Consider the following 12562-nt stretch of genomic DNA (forward strand, 5'->3'; position numbering starts at 1 on the left):
ATAAAGAGGCATTATTTTCCCCATTTTACAAATAAAGACACTGAAACTCAGAGACTTAAATAACTAGCCCAAGATCAAACAATGAGTAAAGAGCTGAGACAAAACCCCAGTTCTACTTGATACCAGCAAAAAAGTAATTATAATATTTCTCCTTAAGAAACTCCTATCTCTTTTGAGTGGTCTTTTCTTCCAGGGTTTCAGGACTATGAAGACACATCTATCTTTTCCTTGAATTCTGAAAAGAACTGCCTTCCTGGAAGACAGGGCAGGACTTCCCAAAGGGTATTCGATGGAATTTTAAGAGAAGCCTCTAGAAAAACAGGTATGGCAAAGGGTAGATGGAATATGCCCCATCTCAGATCAGAGATTCACAAAATGTTGGCATTTTGGACTCTGAGGAGGACGATAGAGGGAAAATATACTGGTTTCATTTTGTGTAAACCAGCATTTTCCAACTGTAGCCAGAGAACCCTCTTTTCACTGAACACCCAAGAAAATCCCCTAAAATGTTGCGGGGACCTCCTCTGGGGACTACTGGCCCAGGGTTTTCCCTCCTGAACTCTGCCTGCCCAAGCTGCTTTCTCACAGGGCTCACACTCCCTGCTGGTCAGAATTGGGTCCACAGCCGAGTTCCCCCCGATTATCTTCTGTGCCCCTGAGACAGACGCTTTCCAGGGGGCTGTCAGATGATTCTCCACGGCTCACCCTCAACTCTCAGCCTGAGGCTAGGGAAGCTGAAGTTCCCCTGGGCTTGCCTTGGCACTAACTGTGTGCTTTTTACCTGGCATACATCATCCTTTCTTTTCACTGGGCAGAGTAAACTATAACAGCTCATACAATACCTTTTCCTTTTTTCTTTTTTTTTTTGAGACGGAGTCTCGCTCTATCGCCCAGGCTGGAGTGCAATGACCGGATCTCAGCTCACTGCAAGCTCCGCCTCCCAGGTTCACGCCATTCTCCTGCCTCAGCCTCCCGAGTAGCTGGGACTAGAGGTGCCCGCCACCTCGCCGGGCTAGTTTTTTGTATTTTTTAGTAGAGACGGGGTTTCACCGTGTTAGCCAGGATGGTCTCGATCTCCTGACCTCGTGATCCACCCGTCTCGGCCTCCCAAAGTGCTGGGATTACAGGCGTGAGCCACCGCGCCTGGCCTCTTTTTTCTTTTTTAGCGTTTAAAGGGTCAAAGGATTTCATGAGGGTCGTTACAATAGTCACTGTCTTCCTATGCTCCCCTCCTCAGACAACTGTCACCTCTGTAGATGATTCTTTTGTATTTCCTTAATTTTTTTGTTTTTAGACAGAGTCTCGCTCTGTTGCCCAGGCTGGAGTGCAATGGCGCCATCTTGGCTCACTGCAACCTCCACCTCCTGGGTTCAAGCGATTCTCCCGCCTCAGCCTCCCAAATAGCTGGGATTACAGGCACCCACCATTATGCCTGGCTAATTTTTTGTATTTTTGTAGAAATGGGGTTTTACCACGTTGGCCAGGCTGGTCTTGAACTCCTGACCTTAGGTGATCCACCCACCTCGGCCTCCCATCCTTGATATTTTAAATATACTTTATTTTTAATTCCTGGTGTTTCCTTTTCTGTTTCTTTTTGTTTGTTTGTTTGAGACGGAGTCCTGCTCTGTCGCCCAGGCTGGAGTACAGTGGCGAGATCTTGGCTCACGCAACCTCCACCTCCTGGGTTTAAGCGATTCTCCTGCCTCAGCCTCCTGAGTAGCTGGGATTACAGGCACGTGACCGTGCCCAGCTAATTTTTGTATTTTAGTAGAGACGGGGTTTCACCATGTTGGCCAGGCTGGTCTCAAACTCCTGACCTCAAGTGATCTGCAAGCCTCGGCCTCTCAAAGTGCTGGGATTACAGGCATGAGTCACTGCACCCGGCCTGGTATTTCCTTTTCAGGCTTTACCTACTGACTCCCCACCATGGAAGATGAGCTTTTAGCTCTCTTCCATGCACCTTCCCACTTTTCCAGGATAACTGCACCGTCAGTTTGTGTGGACTGGTATTAAGTGTTTAAATTATTATGACTATGTCAATGCTGTTTACAGCTGAGCCATGTATTATATTAATACACTTTTCCTTTTTGTCATAATTTTCTATTTTCCTTGGATTTAATACCTCTCTTAGTTTTCTATGTGCTTATCACCAATTAAATCAGAATTACTATTACTGGCTGGGTGTGGTGGCTCACGCCCATAATCCTAGCACTTTGGGAGGCCGGGTGGGAAAACCACCTGAGCTCAGGAGTTCAAGGCCAGCCTGGGCAATGCAGTAAAACCCCATCTCTACCAAAAGTATAAAAAATTAACTGGGCATGGTGGCGTGTGCCTGTGGTCCTAGCTACTCAGGAGGCTGAGGAGGGAAGATCGCTTGAACTCAGGAGGCAGAGGTTGAGATCACACTACTGCATGCCAGCCAAGGTGACAGAGTCAGACCCCGTCTCAAAAAAAAAAAAAAAAAAAAAATTACTCTTACCAATGGTCCACACGTCTTCCTCCCAAGCCATTCAAATACACCAAGTATTTATCAAGGAGACATTTCTCCAGAGGATCCTTCCAACCTGCTCCCACCTGAGTTGGCTGCCTTCCATTCCTGCTATACTGTTGTCATCTGGGATCATTCTCCCTTTCACCCTGGATTCTCCTTGCCTCTTTCTCATGTTGGATCCATTTCCTACCCCCATATGTCTTCCTCATTTATTCGGATGGAGTGTATCCTCTAGCTGATTTCACTTTATTTTTTAGTATGCCTCTCTCAGCTAAATGGTCTCTCCTGAACTGCCACCTTCAGGGGTTTCCAGGCAAACTAAAATACCACCTTTCCTCCGTGCGCTGGCATACAGGTGTCAAAGACCCTGTTTCCAGTTACGTTTTCTGGTGAACTGACATGTATCCCTCCACCTTTATCCTCTTTTACAGGCAATACTCAGTGAAGAGGCTCAGATCTAGAGTCACACCACCCAAGGTTCAAATCCTGGCTGACACTTAATCCCTGCAGTCTGATGCTAGATAAGTTCTATAACCTGGTTAAGTCTCAGTGTTCTAAGTCATAAGACAGGAACAAGGGCATCCCACAACGCAAGGCCTGGCACCAAGTTGATGTACAATAAAAACTGCCCACTCAGCCACGAGGACCAGCCCAGGATTCCTTCTATATTGAGAGCACCACACCAAGAGGTGGTTTATGGGATGGTTTAGAGGTGCAGTTGATCTAAATTGACCTATTTCGTCTTTACCACCTGTCTATATAACGCATTCTATACTTGTATTTCTCACTGCATAAGGTGACTTTTTATAGATCCTAATAAACCCTCTCCTTCCAGTGTCAAGGTAGATTCCTGATTTCCAGTACTGTACAGTTGATAGTACATGCCCTGATCACCCTACCTACACATTAACAGACCAACAGAGTCTCAACCATGCTTCCCCTCCACCCTGGTCTCTCTGAATGGAAAAGTCTTAATTTTTCCACATTCACCTAAAGGGTATTGGTCCCATTCAGTCAGTGGCAGCAGGGGTGGAAAGGAGAGGAGCTGAACTATTGAGACTCCTTTTAGCCACAATCCCAGTCCTGTGAGTCATGACGTCTGCAGTGGCCACACGACTTGGAGCCTTCTCCTTGGGGACTCCCAGGAACAGGAACCAGGGCATCAAACTTGGCAACTATTCACAAGTGAAGTGGATTTGGCCTGCTGAGCCCAGCCCAACCTCTAGCTTTTGCCCCTTGCCTGGGAGATTCTTCCGTTTGCTTTCTGATTGCTGACGAAAGCTCTGAACTTTCCAGAGAAAGAACCACCTGCAGGTCTCCCTTTAAGGCAGGACTGGAAAAGGGTGTGGGTGTGGGATGGAGGGAGAGGGGACCAGCTCACCTCTAAAGTTCTTGTTAAGCACAAGGCTGTATAACCTGGTTATTCTGACAAATTTTCTCATAAGGACAATAGAGGAGTAAAAGACCATAAAAGGTGAATAGTAAACACCAATAACCAAATGATAAAATGCAATATTTTCTTTTTTTGTTTTGAGACAGGGTCTTAGGACGGAGTGCAGTGGTGTGATCATGGTTCACTGCAGCCTCAACCTCCCAGGTCCAGGTGATCCTCCCACCTCAGCCTCCTGAGTAGCTGGGACTACAGGCACGTGCCACCACACCTGGCTAATTTTTTGTATTTTTTGTAGAGATGGGGTTTCGCCATGTTGCCCAGGCTGGTCTCGAACTCCTGGACTCCAGAGATCTTTCTGCCTCAGCCTCCCAGAGTTCTGGGATTACAGGTATGAGCCACCACACTCAGTTTAAAAATGCAATACTTGGCAGGGCACAGTGGCTCATGCCTGTAATTCCAGCACTTTGGGAGGCTGAGGCGGGCGGATCACGAGGTCAGGAGTTCGAGACCAGCGTGACCAACATGGTGAAAATCCATCTGTACTAAAAATACAAAAATTAGCTGGGCATGGTGGTGTGTGCTTATAATCCCAGCTACTTAGGAGGCTGAGGCAGGAGAATTGCTCGAACACGGAAGGCAGGGGTTGCAGTAAGCTGAGATTGTGCCATTGCATTCCAGTCTAAGCGTCAGAGTGAGATTTTGCCTCGTCTCAAAAAAAAAAAGGGGGGGGGGGCGCAATATTTTCATTCGGAATATCCCAAAGGTAAAATCTGATCATGAAATGGTGCAACAGAGTATGGTTAAAGAAGTCAGGGTGAGTAAAAATCTGCATCAAGGTTAGGGGATTTCCTAGTCAACTATTAACTCCTCTGGGCATGAGGGGCAGCCATCCCCAGCCCTGCCCTCTGACTTGGGTGGGAGATTAGTACCCCTACTCTCCTGAATGAGCTTGCTTTAGCCAGAACCCCAGCTTTCCTTTTTCTGAGACACTGAGTCATTTCCTTTCTCTAGCTCTTACCTTTGAGCCTTCCTTTTCCCCTCCCTGGAGAAGTGACTCACTGCTGAAGTGTTGGGTGACACCGAGGATCAAGGATGGGTGATAAAAATACTCCTGATTGTGCAACTCGAGGGAGGGGGATGCAGCGTTTGGACTGAGAATTCAAGCACCAGCGAGGAATTCTGAAGTTGGGGTGTTAATAATGGCCGTGGCTTCATCTCTTTGGGGAAGTGGAGCAAAGAACGGAGTTAAAACAGAAATTTACCCATGCCAGACTTGCTGTGGAGCCCCTTGCTCTGCCCTTTCAAATGTGTATTTCTGAGAAAGTCCAGTAAAGGTACTTGGCATGACAACACGGATTACAGTGAGGAAGGCAAAAAGGAGCCTGCTGTCCAGGAAGCAGGGAGCAGAGAGGCCTAGGCTGTTCCTCTCATCAGCCCTGCAGAGTCTGGCTGGGGCCCTAAGAGAAGGGCTGTTTCTTTCTGGGCTTTCTTTCCAGTGCAAACAACTGTACTTCCCCAGCGTGGGAGTGTGAGGGAAGCCAACGTGACAGAGAGGGCTCCAGGCTGGCCACTGCGCTGACAGGAGAGACCCCTTGAAGCAGGGTTACCCAATACTGCCCTTCGTGCGAGCGGCACCAGCCACAGCCCAGATGTTTCCCCCAGATGGAAACTCACCTTCCTTCACCCCAATTCACTGGTAGGTTGGATGCAAACGAGATATTTTCTTCTTCTAATTAATCTTCATGGACCTCATAGGCTGAGCAAAACAAAACACAATTTTCTCGAAAGGATGACTCCCTGACCAGGTTACAAGGTATTCAAGATGGGAATTAGAGGCAGCAAAGTCACCCCAATCAAAAGCCAAACAGATAGGTGCAGAGACACTCATAAGAATAGGGAGAAATCTATGTATACGTGTGTGTGTGTATGTTGGGGAGGTGCTGCAAATGAGAATGTTACAGCAGAGGAATTCGTGGCACAGAATCTTAATTGTCCAGGAAATTAAGGCAAAAAAAATTTTTTTAAAGGTCTTAAAAGTTGCTGGTGTGATTCTAGAAGACTGAGAATCTCAGCAGTGATGGTGAGTTCACTTTTTAGAGGTGCCTCAACTACAAAGTGCTTCTCCCACAGTCAGGAACTTTCCCCCTCTAACATAAGTGTGCACACATGCATGTGCCCTGTCGTCCTCTGGGAGGGCACAACTCAGAGTGCTCCCTAAGGGTCCCCAGCCTCAGGTGGTAAGTCATTTGCTGAGGGAGGAGGTGGTCCTGGAATACTGATGCAGGTTCCCAGCATCTGAGCAACAGTTTAGAGAAATACAGGCCAGGTATGGTGGCTCATGCCTGTAGTCTCAGCATTTTGGGAGGCCAAGGTGGGAAGAGGATCACTTGAGGCCAGGAGCTCAAGGCTGCAGTGAGCTATGATCTTGCCACCACATTCCAGCCTGTGTGACAGAAGGATATCCTGTGTCAAAAAAAAAAAAAAAAAAAAGACAGAAAGACAAGAAAACCTCTACACACAATTCACCTGACCGCACTATGCACTGTAGAGAGACCAGACTCTCTAGTTCACGTCTGACCAGGTGACCTCAGATAGAGAGGACGCCCAGGAACTTTTCCCTCCTCAAATCCCTACAGATGTTAGCAGGCACAGTCTTTAAGCCAGGCTGTCCTCATGCGGCACAAAGGAGCTGCTTCCCATCCTTCCCAAGCTCACCCGAGCAGGCAGTGGGAAGGGAGGCGCCAGCAAGCTGAAGGAGGCTTTTCTCAACTGATCATCTTGGGAAAAGCCAGATACAAATTTCATGGCTGGAATGCAAGGGTTGTGAAATGCTGAAGAAGCCCTAAAGAGGGCCAAGGACTCTCCTTCTGGGAAGGCAGTGGGAGGAGGGCTGGCAACGAAGAGTAGGAGAGGAGCAGGTTACCCAGGGGGCCTGCTTTCTGGAAAGGAAGAAATAGACCCTCAAAATGGAAAGAAATCCCCTTGCCCTGAGGTGGTAGAGGGGCCAGAGATAGGGTTGTTTTAGTTTCTGTACATGAAGAAAATAAGGCCTTGTGTCACAAAATAATTTTGCTATAAATGAGCCAATTATGACATAGCTTGTTATTTCTGGGATTTGGAATCACCGAGGCTCATGGCATCTCCTAGGAGTTATTTAACTCCCCTACACTTTAGTTAAATAAGCCCAGTAGGCTTCTAACATGAGGCTTTGGCTTTGTCCTTGGTGCCATGTGAGAGGTCCCGATTCATGCTGTGACTAGTTAGATGAATTCTACCAGTAAGGGTCATTATTTTCTCGGAAACACAGTCTGATGTGTCCCCCATGGGGTCCCTGAGAATAGGGTAAGGAAGATTACATCCATTTTAATGGCTGATAGATGGCTGTAAGTAAGCTCAACCCCTTTCTAACCTTGGACAAGATACTTATTAGCCTCTCTGTACCTCATCCATTAAAGGGGGATACGTAAGATTATCGACCACAGGATGGCTATGAGGATGAGATAAATGAATCGCAGCAGATAGTAGCTGGCACATTACCTAGCACAGAATAAGCACTAATAACGTTTTAGCTGCTGCTGAAGTGTGAAAAGAGCAAGTGCTTGATGCCCCCAAGTAGGCCAGCACCCAGCTGCTAATGCCCAGGCTTGATCAGCTGCTCTGAGCCTCTGATCTAGCTCTGTATCTTCCTCAGACCACAGACAAACCCAGGAAGACCCATGCATAAGAGTTTCCTGGCCCAGAAGTCCTGACTAAGGGGAAATCAGACCAGCAGACAAAATATGGCCCACGCTAGCTGCCCCCGCACAGGGAGAGGAGCAAACACTGGTGCCAGCACATTTTGGGTCAGCTTTCTCAGTTGCAATCCATGCGGTGTATCTGAAATGGGGTCAGGTCCCAGAGTGGGCAGCACAGATATTAACATCAAGCTCACTGAACTGAACTGAGTCCATCATCATCGATCCTGAGATAACAGGAAGCTTGAGTCTGACAGGTTTGAGGAGTGTGTTGGAGAATGTTCTTGGCAAAGGAGGAAGAGAAACCATTTCTCAACCAATTGCTAACAAATTGGTAACCAGCACTGACAGCCTCAGAGGAAACATTCTAATTCCCTCAGACTGCAGATCCTGGTGCTTCAGAGACCTGACTGGGCACTAAACCTTCAGGAAGGGGAGACAAACCTGGCACCTCAAATCTATTCCCACCCATCTCTCTGTATCTCAGCCAACTCAAGCCAAAGGGTAGAAGCCGCAACCTCCCTGCCTTATGTCTACAGAGAACCCCTGGACCAGAACCAATACCCTACTGCCCAGTTAGGGTGTGGGCTGAGTCTGGGCTTATGTGTATATCTAGGAGCCCAGAGTCTTGTGCCCCCTTGCAATGTCCAGGGGTGCAGTAACTGGAAGTGCCCCCAAGCCAGAGAGTGAGATCTCAGGCCTGTTCCAGATACACAAGATGGGCAAGATGGTTGTATCTCTGCAGGAGCTTGTGCCCTTCTGCCTAGAAACCCCAGGCTTCCAGAGGCAGAGAGCCATCTGGACTGAGACTATCTCCATGTTATAGGCCTTACAGTACCTCTGGCCTCCCAACAGTGCCAAGGAGGCCCAAAGCGAGAAGCCAAGCTCAGGGAATGGGAAGGAGTGTAGACCTGGGATAGGGTCCAGACTCACAGGTAGAGCTTCCATATGTCGTATGACCTGGTGTGGCCATCTGCTGCTGCCAGGGGATGATCAGGATGCCTCAAGCAAGCTACTTCAGGGCAGCTGGCTGGAGAAACCCACAGGCCGGAGTTAAAAGCTGTTCTGAGATGGCGGTAGAGGCTTTTCCAGGCTTTTGCCAAAGAGCTCAACTCTCAGCACAGCCCTGTTCCCAGAGTAATGCTAGTCCAGTCAGGTCCCAGGAGGCAGCCTGAACTTTAATCAGCCAGGCCTCCCCTGTGCTATATCCTCTTGAGTTCCTTCCCCTGCTTATTAAAATTCTAAGGCACCCTGAAGGTCGATGCCATGTTCTTCCTCCTCCAAGATGCCCTCCCTAACCACCCCAGATCCTGTGGACCTGTCTTTTCTGTAGTGCACTGAAGTGTTACTATTTCTGGGAACCATGATCAGCAACTAGAGCTAGAATCCAGAGAAGCAGCCATTTCCAACAAATCACATCAACAGCCAGACGCACACCATTAAAAGGTAATTGTTTCACTCACGTTCTCCCAAAGGAAGAGCCTGTGCACCCAAGATGGCCCCCTGGGCCCGAGCTTATCAGACAGCAAATGTGTAATAAAGGCTTCGTAGAAGAAGGCCAGATCACCCTGGTCTTGCAGGATGACTGACCTCCCTTTCAGCCCAAGGCACAGCAATTTCCTCCCTGGCAGGCAAGGTTCCTGCTTTGGGCTGCCAGCCCCCTAGTATCTCCTGCCAGCAGCTATTCCCTAGAGCTGCCCTGGGACTAAGGGCAGAGGAGGGTGCCCAGTTCCAGCCCTGCCCATCACTCATCCCCTCTATCAGAGGAAGAGAGGTCGGCAGGAAGCGGATCTGACCTCTGGGGTGGCCACAGTCTCTCCTGAGGGCTACAGGGGCCCCTGGACAGGCAGCAGAGGCCTGCAAAAGACTTCCTTTCCCTTCCCTGGGCCCCAGGGAAGACAGGCAGGAAGAAGGGCCTCAGCCACAGGCATCCAGTATGGGGCTGGCCAGAGAGGGAGGCCCCCAGGGTTGCAGCTATCAGCCGGAGACCAGGCTCCAGGAAGGAAGGAAGGGCAACTCTGGCTGAGACCGAGATAAGGAGGGAACCGTGTTCAGCACAATGGGCTCCCACAAGGCTGGGAGGCCCCAAGTCAGATTTCGCCCCAACCTGGCCTTCTGTCTGTTCACACGGCTCATGTAAATATTTACTGATGTTTATATTCACGGTCTGCTGGGTCCCCTCTGAGGCCCTCTCCTATGACCCACAGATAGATCTGTGTGCCCCAGACCAATGCCTGCCCATAAGCCTAGAGATCCTGGGCCCATCCAGCAAGGGCTATGTGCATTGTTCTCTCTCATGCAATCCACAGGGTCAGGCCCTTCAGGACAAAATCATCCTCTTGTTCCAGTCCATGGACACTGGGGAACTTACGGGGCCCGGTCGTGGGCGAGGCCATTCTGCCGCTGAGGGTTGATTGGTGGAAGGACAGGTTTGCTGTTGATCTCGAGTCCTCTCCTCAAGGTCTCCCGGATCTGCTCTGTGTCTGCAACGACACCACTAAGTTGCCTGGTGGCCCAGTGGCAACTCTCACCCTGCTCTTAAAACCTGGCTCAGCAGAGGTGCTAAGAAAAACTACCACACTGGCCAGTCCTGAGCCCACTCTAGGCATCCAGATGTGAGCGCTGAGTGAGTACAGATTGCAAGGGGACAACCATGCTCTTAAGAAGCTCTAGGTTGGAAGAGTGCCATTCTTGTAGAAGCCATGGGCAGCCTCTAGAGTTCAGAAGAGCACTCTCCACCATCGTTTTCCTTCCTGTGTCATCATTTTCCTTCCTGTGTTAAGGGCCCGAGGTTTACCCTTAACATGGCTCCACACAGTGACTGATTACTGGGGATTCTTCCCACTGAAATGGATGTGAGTGAAGGCTGCAAGTGCCCTGCCATGAATGGGCAAATGCCTCTCACACACCTTTCTGGGTTCTGGGTGATCAACGAGCATCTGGTCTTGCCACCCCTTCCCCTTGCATTCAAGTCAGTGAGACGAGATCATTCCTCCACCTTGGTCTATCCCAGGAAACTCTACCTCTCCATGGAGAGGCAAGGGCCAGGAAGTGAAAGGGTTCCCTTGGTGGGATTATTTCTTTGTAAGGTGCTTTGCTGGTCTTTGGGATGAAGCTTACTAGTCTGGTCCCCTGTACTTCCAAACAGGAAGGAAAGAAAGGGCTCGGCTGGGTAAGGTGGCTCACATCTGTAATCTCAGCACTTTGGGAGGCTGAGGAGGGTGGATTATTTTGAGCTCAGGAGTTTAAGACCAGCTTGGGCAACATGGCGAAGCCCTGACTACAAAAAATACAAAAGTTAGCTGGGCATTGGTGGCTCATGCCTGTAGTCCTAGCTACTTGGGATGCTGAGGCTGGAGAATCACTTCAGTCTGGGAAGCAAAGGTTGCAGTGAGCCAAGATCAAGCCACTGCACTCCAGCCTGGGCAACAGAGACCCCTGTTTCAAAGAAAAAAAAAAGGGGGCTCAAATATTTGCACTAGGGGTTTAAGTTTGTCCTTTACAGAATGAACAAAAACCTTTTATAAGTGTTATCGTATATGTAAGGATTTTATTCAGGGCTGTAGACATCTTATTCTTCAAAAAAAGAAAAGATGGAAGAATGAAGAAAGGAAGTAGACAAAGAAGCTGTCAACACATGTATATGTAAGTGGCTGCTTTTCCTTTGCAGTTAGTTGGGGACGCCCTCTACTAAAAACCACAACTGTTTCTGTAGCCAAGATCAGCATAGGGAGATTCCAACAGGACAGCCACATCCTCCTTCCCAAAGACCCCATCCGGAACGCAGTGGGTCCAGAGGCCCTGCCCACAGCCCTAACCCTGTATCTGCATGACAGGAGGTGGGCAATTTGCAAGCCGGCCTCACACTCAGGGCTCTCTTGTTGAAGGCCTGGGAGGGCCCAAGGCCAGAGTGATCCTTGGATCTGGCATGGCCTTCAGGCCAGACCTGGGCCCTGTGTCAATTCCGTGGGTGGCCGACACTTTTCTCTTGCACTTGGGTGGACTATGGACTTTTCCTGTAACTGTTCTAAGGCTTCCACTCACCTCCATGACCTCAGATTGCAAGGGACAAATCTAAAACACAATGGTGCCTGCTGGTGATGCATTTGAAATACACACAGGAAACACAACTAGAAATGGGCCAATAAAGCTCCCTTAATTCCACCCTGCTGGAAGACTTCACTTGCTGTTTAAATCATGCCAGGAAATAAACTATTGAATGGGTTGTTTTTGTTAGAGACCCATCCTAGAGAGCCTGGAAACCAGGCCCTGGGGAAAAGGAAGGAGGAAGGCTGGGGGAAGGCTGGGTGTTGGCTCCCACCTTTGCCAGAGAGTCGCCGGGGCTGTGTGCCGATGCAGATGCTCCGGCTGTCCTCGTCATCCTCGGGGGGCCGGCTCAGGTCGTCCCAGGCACACTTGGCACTGACACCACTCAGGTTGGAGCCATCTGTCTCGATGCCTTTGTCAACTCTCTCCTGCTTGAAAAGAACCAAAGAGCCAGAGTTCTTTCAGAGAACTGGTGGCCCAAGGTGACCACCCTTCCAGCCACCACTCTTACAGTATTTACTGAGACCTTGTGGTACTGAGCATGGGACAAATGCTGGAAGAGCAGGATCTCTGACCTTGTTCTGCCCTGGATACCAATGCATGATGGTCTCTGCCAGCTCTTGGACTCCTCCAGGGGAACCAGGGATTAGGGGAAGCCGGGAGGAATGCAGATCCCAAAGGAAGCATCTCTACTACCATCAGCCTTCCAGTACCATGGCCTCTACCTGTGTCAGAGCCCCAAACCTGTCTCTGCCAGGCTGGCTGGTGGAGCTGATGTGGCCATGAGAGAGCCTACTTCTCTGAGGAGAGCTGTGATCCTTCCTCTCCTCCTGATCTTCAGGCAGAACCTCTCAGTGACTGCTATAGAAGACAAGGTGGAAGCCTGCCACAGGCGAA

The 12562-nt window shown here is 49.4% G+C and overlaps 1 protein-coding gene across 2 annotated transcripts in view; it reads right to left on the reverse strand.

The window, feature by feature from the left end:
- The window catches only part of SUFU (SUFU negative regulator of hedgehog signaling), a 129257-nt gene that overhangs the window by 24605 nt on the left and 92090 nt on the right, over positions 1-12562 (reverse strand). Inside the window, exons 7-8 of one of the 2 annotated variants that reach the window (XM_023206513.3) lie at positions 11940-12096; positions 9990-10101 (exon numbers count right to left, since the gene is read on the reverse strand). In XM_023206513.3, the coding sequence (XP_023062281.2) occupies positions 9990-10101; positions 11940-12096 (269 nt within the window). The remainder of the gene's footprint in view (positions 1-9989; positions 10102-11939; positions 12097-12562) is intronic. The other variant, XM_023206514.3, reaches the window with a different exon arrangement.

Source organism: Piliocolobus tephrosceles, chromosome 9 (genome assembly GCF_002776525.5).
Source record: "Piliocolobus tephrosceles isolate RC106 chromosome 9, ASM277652v3, whole genome shotgun sequence".
Taxonomy (NCBI): domain Eukaryota; kingdom Metazoa; phylum Chordata; class Mammalia; order Primates; family Cercopithecidae; genus Piliocolobus; species Piliocolobus tephrosceles.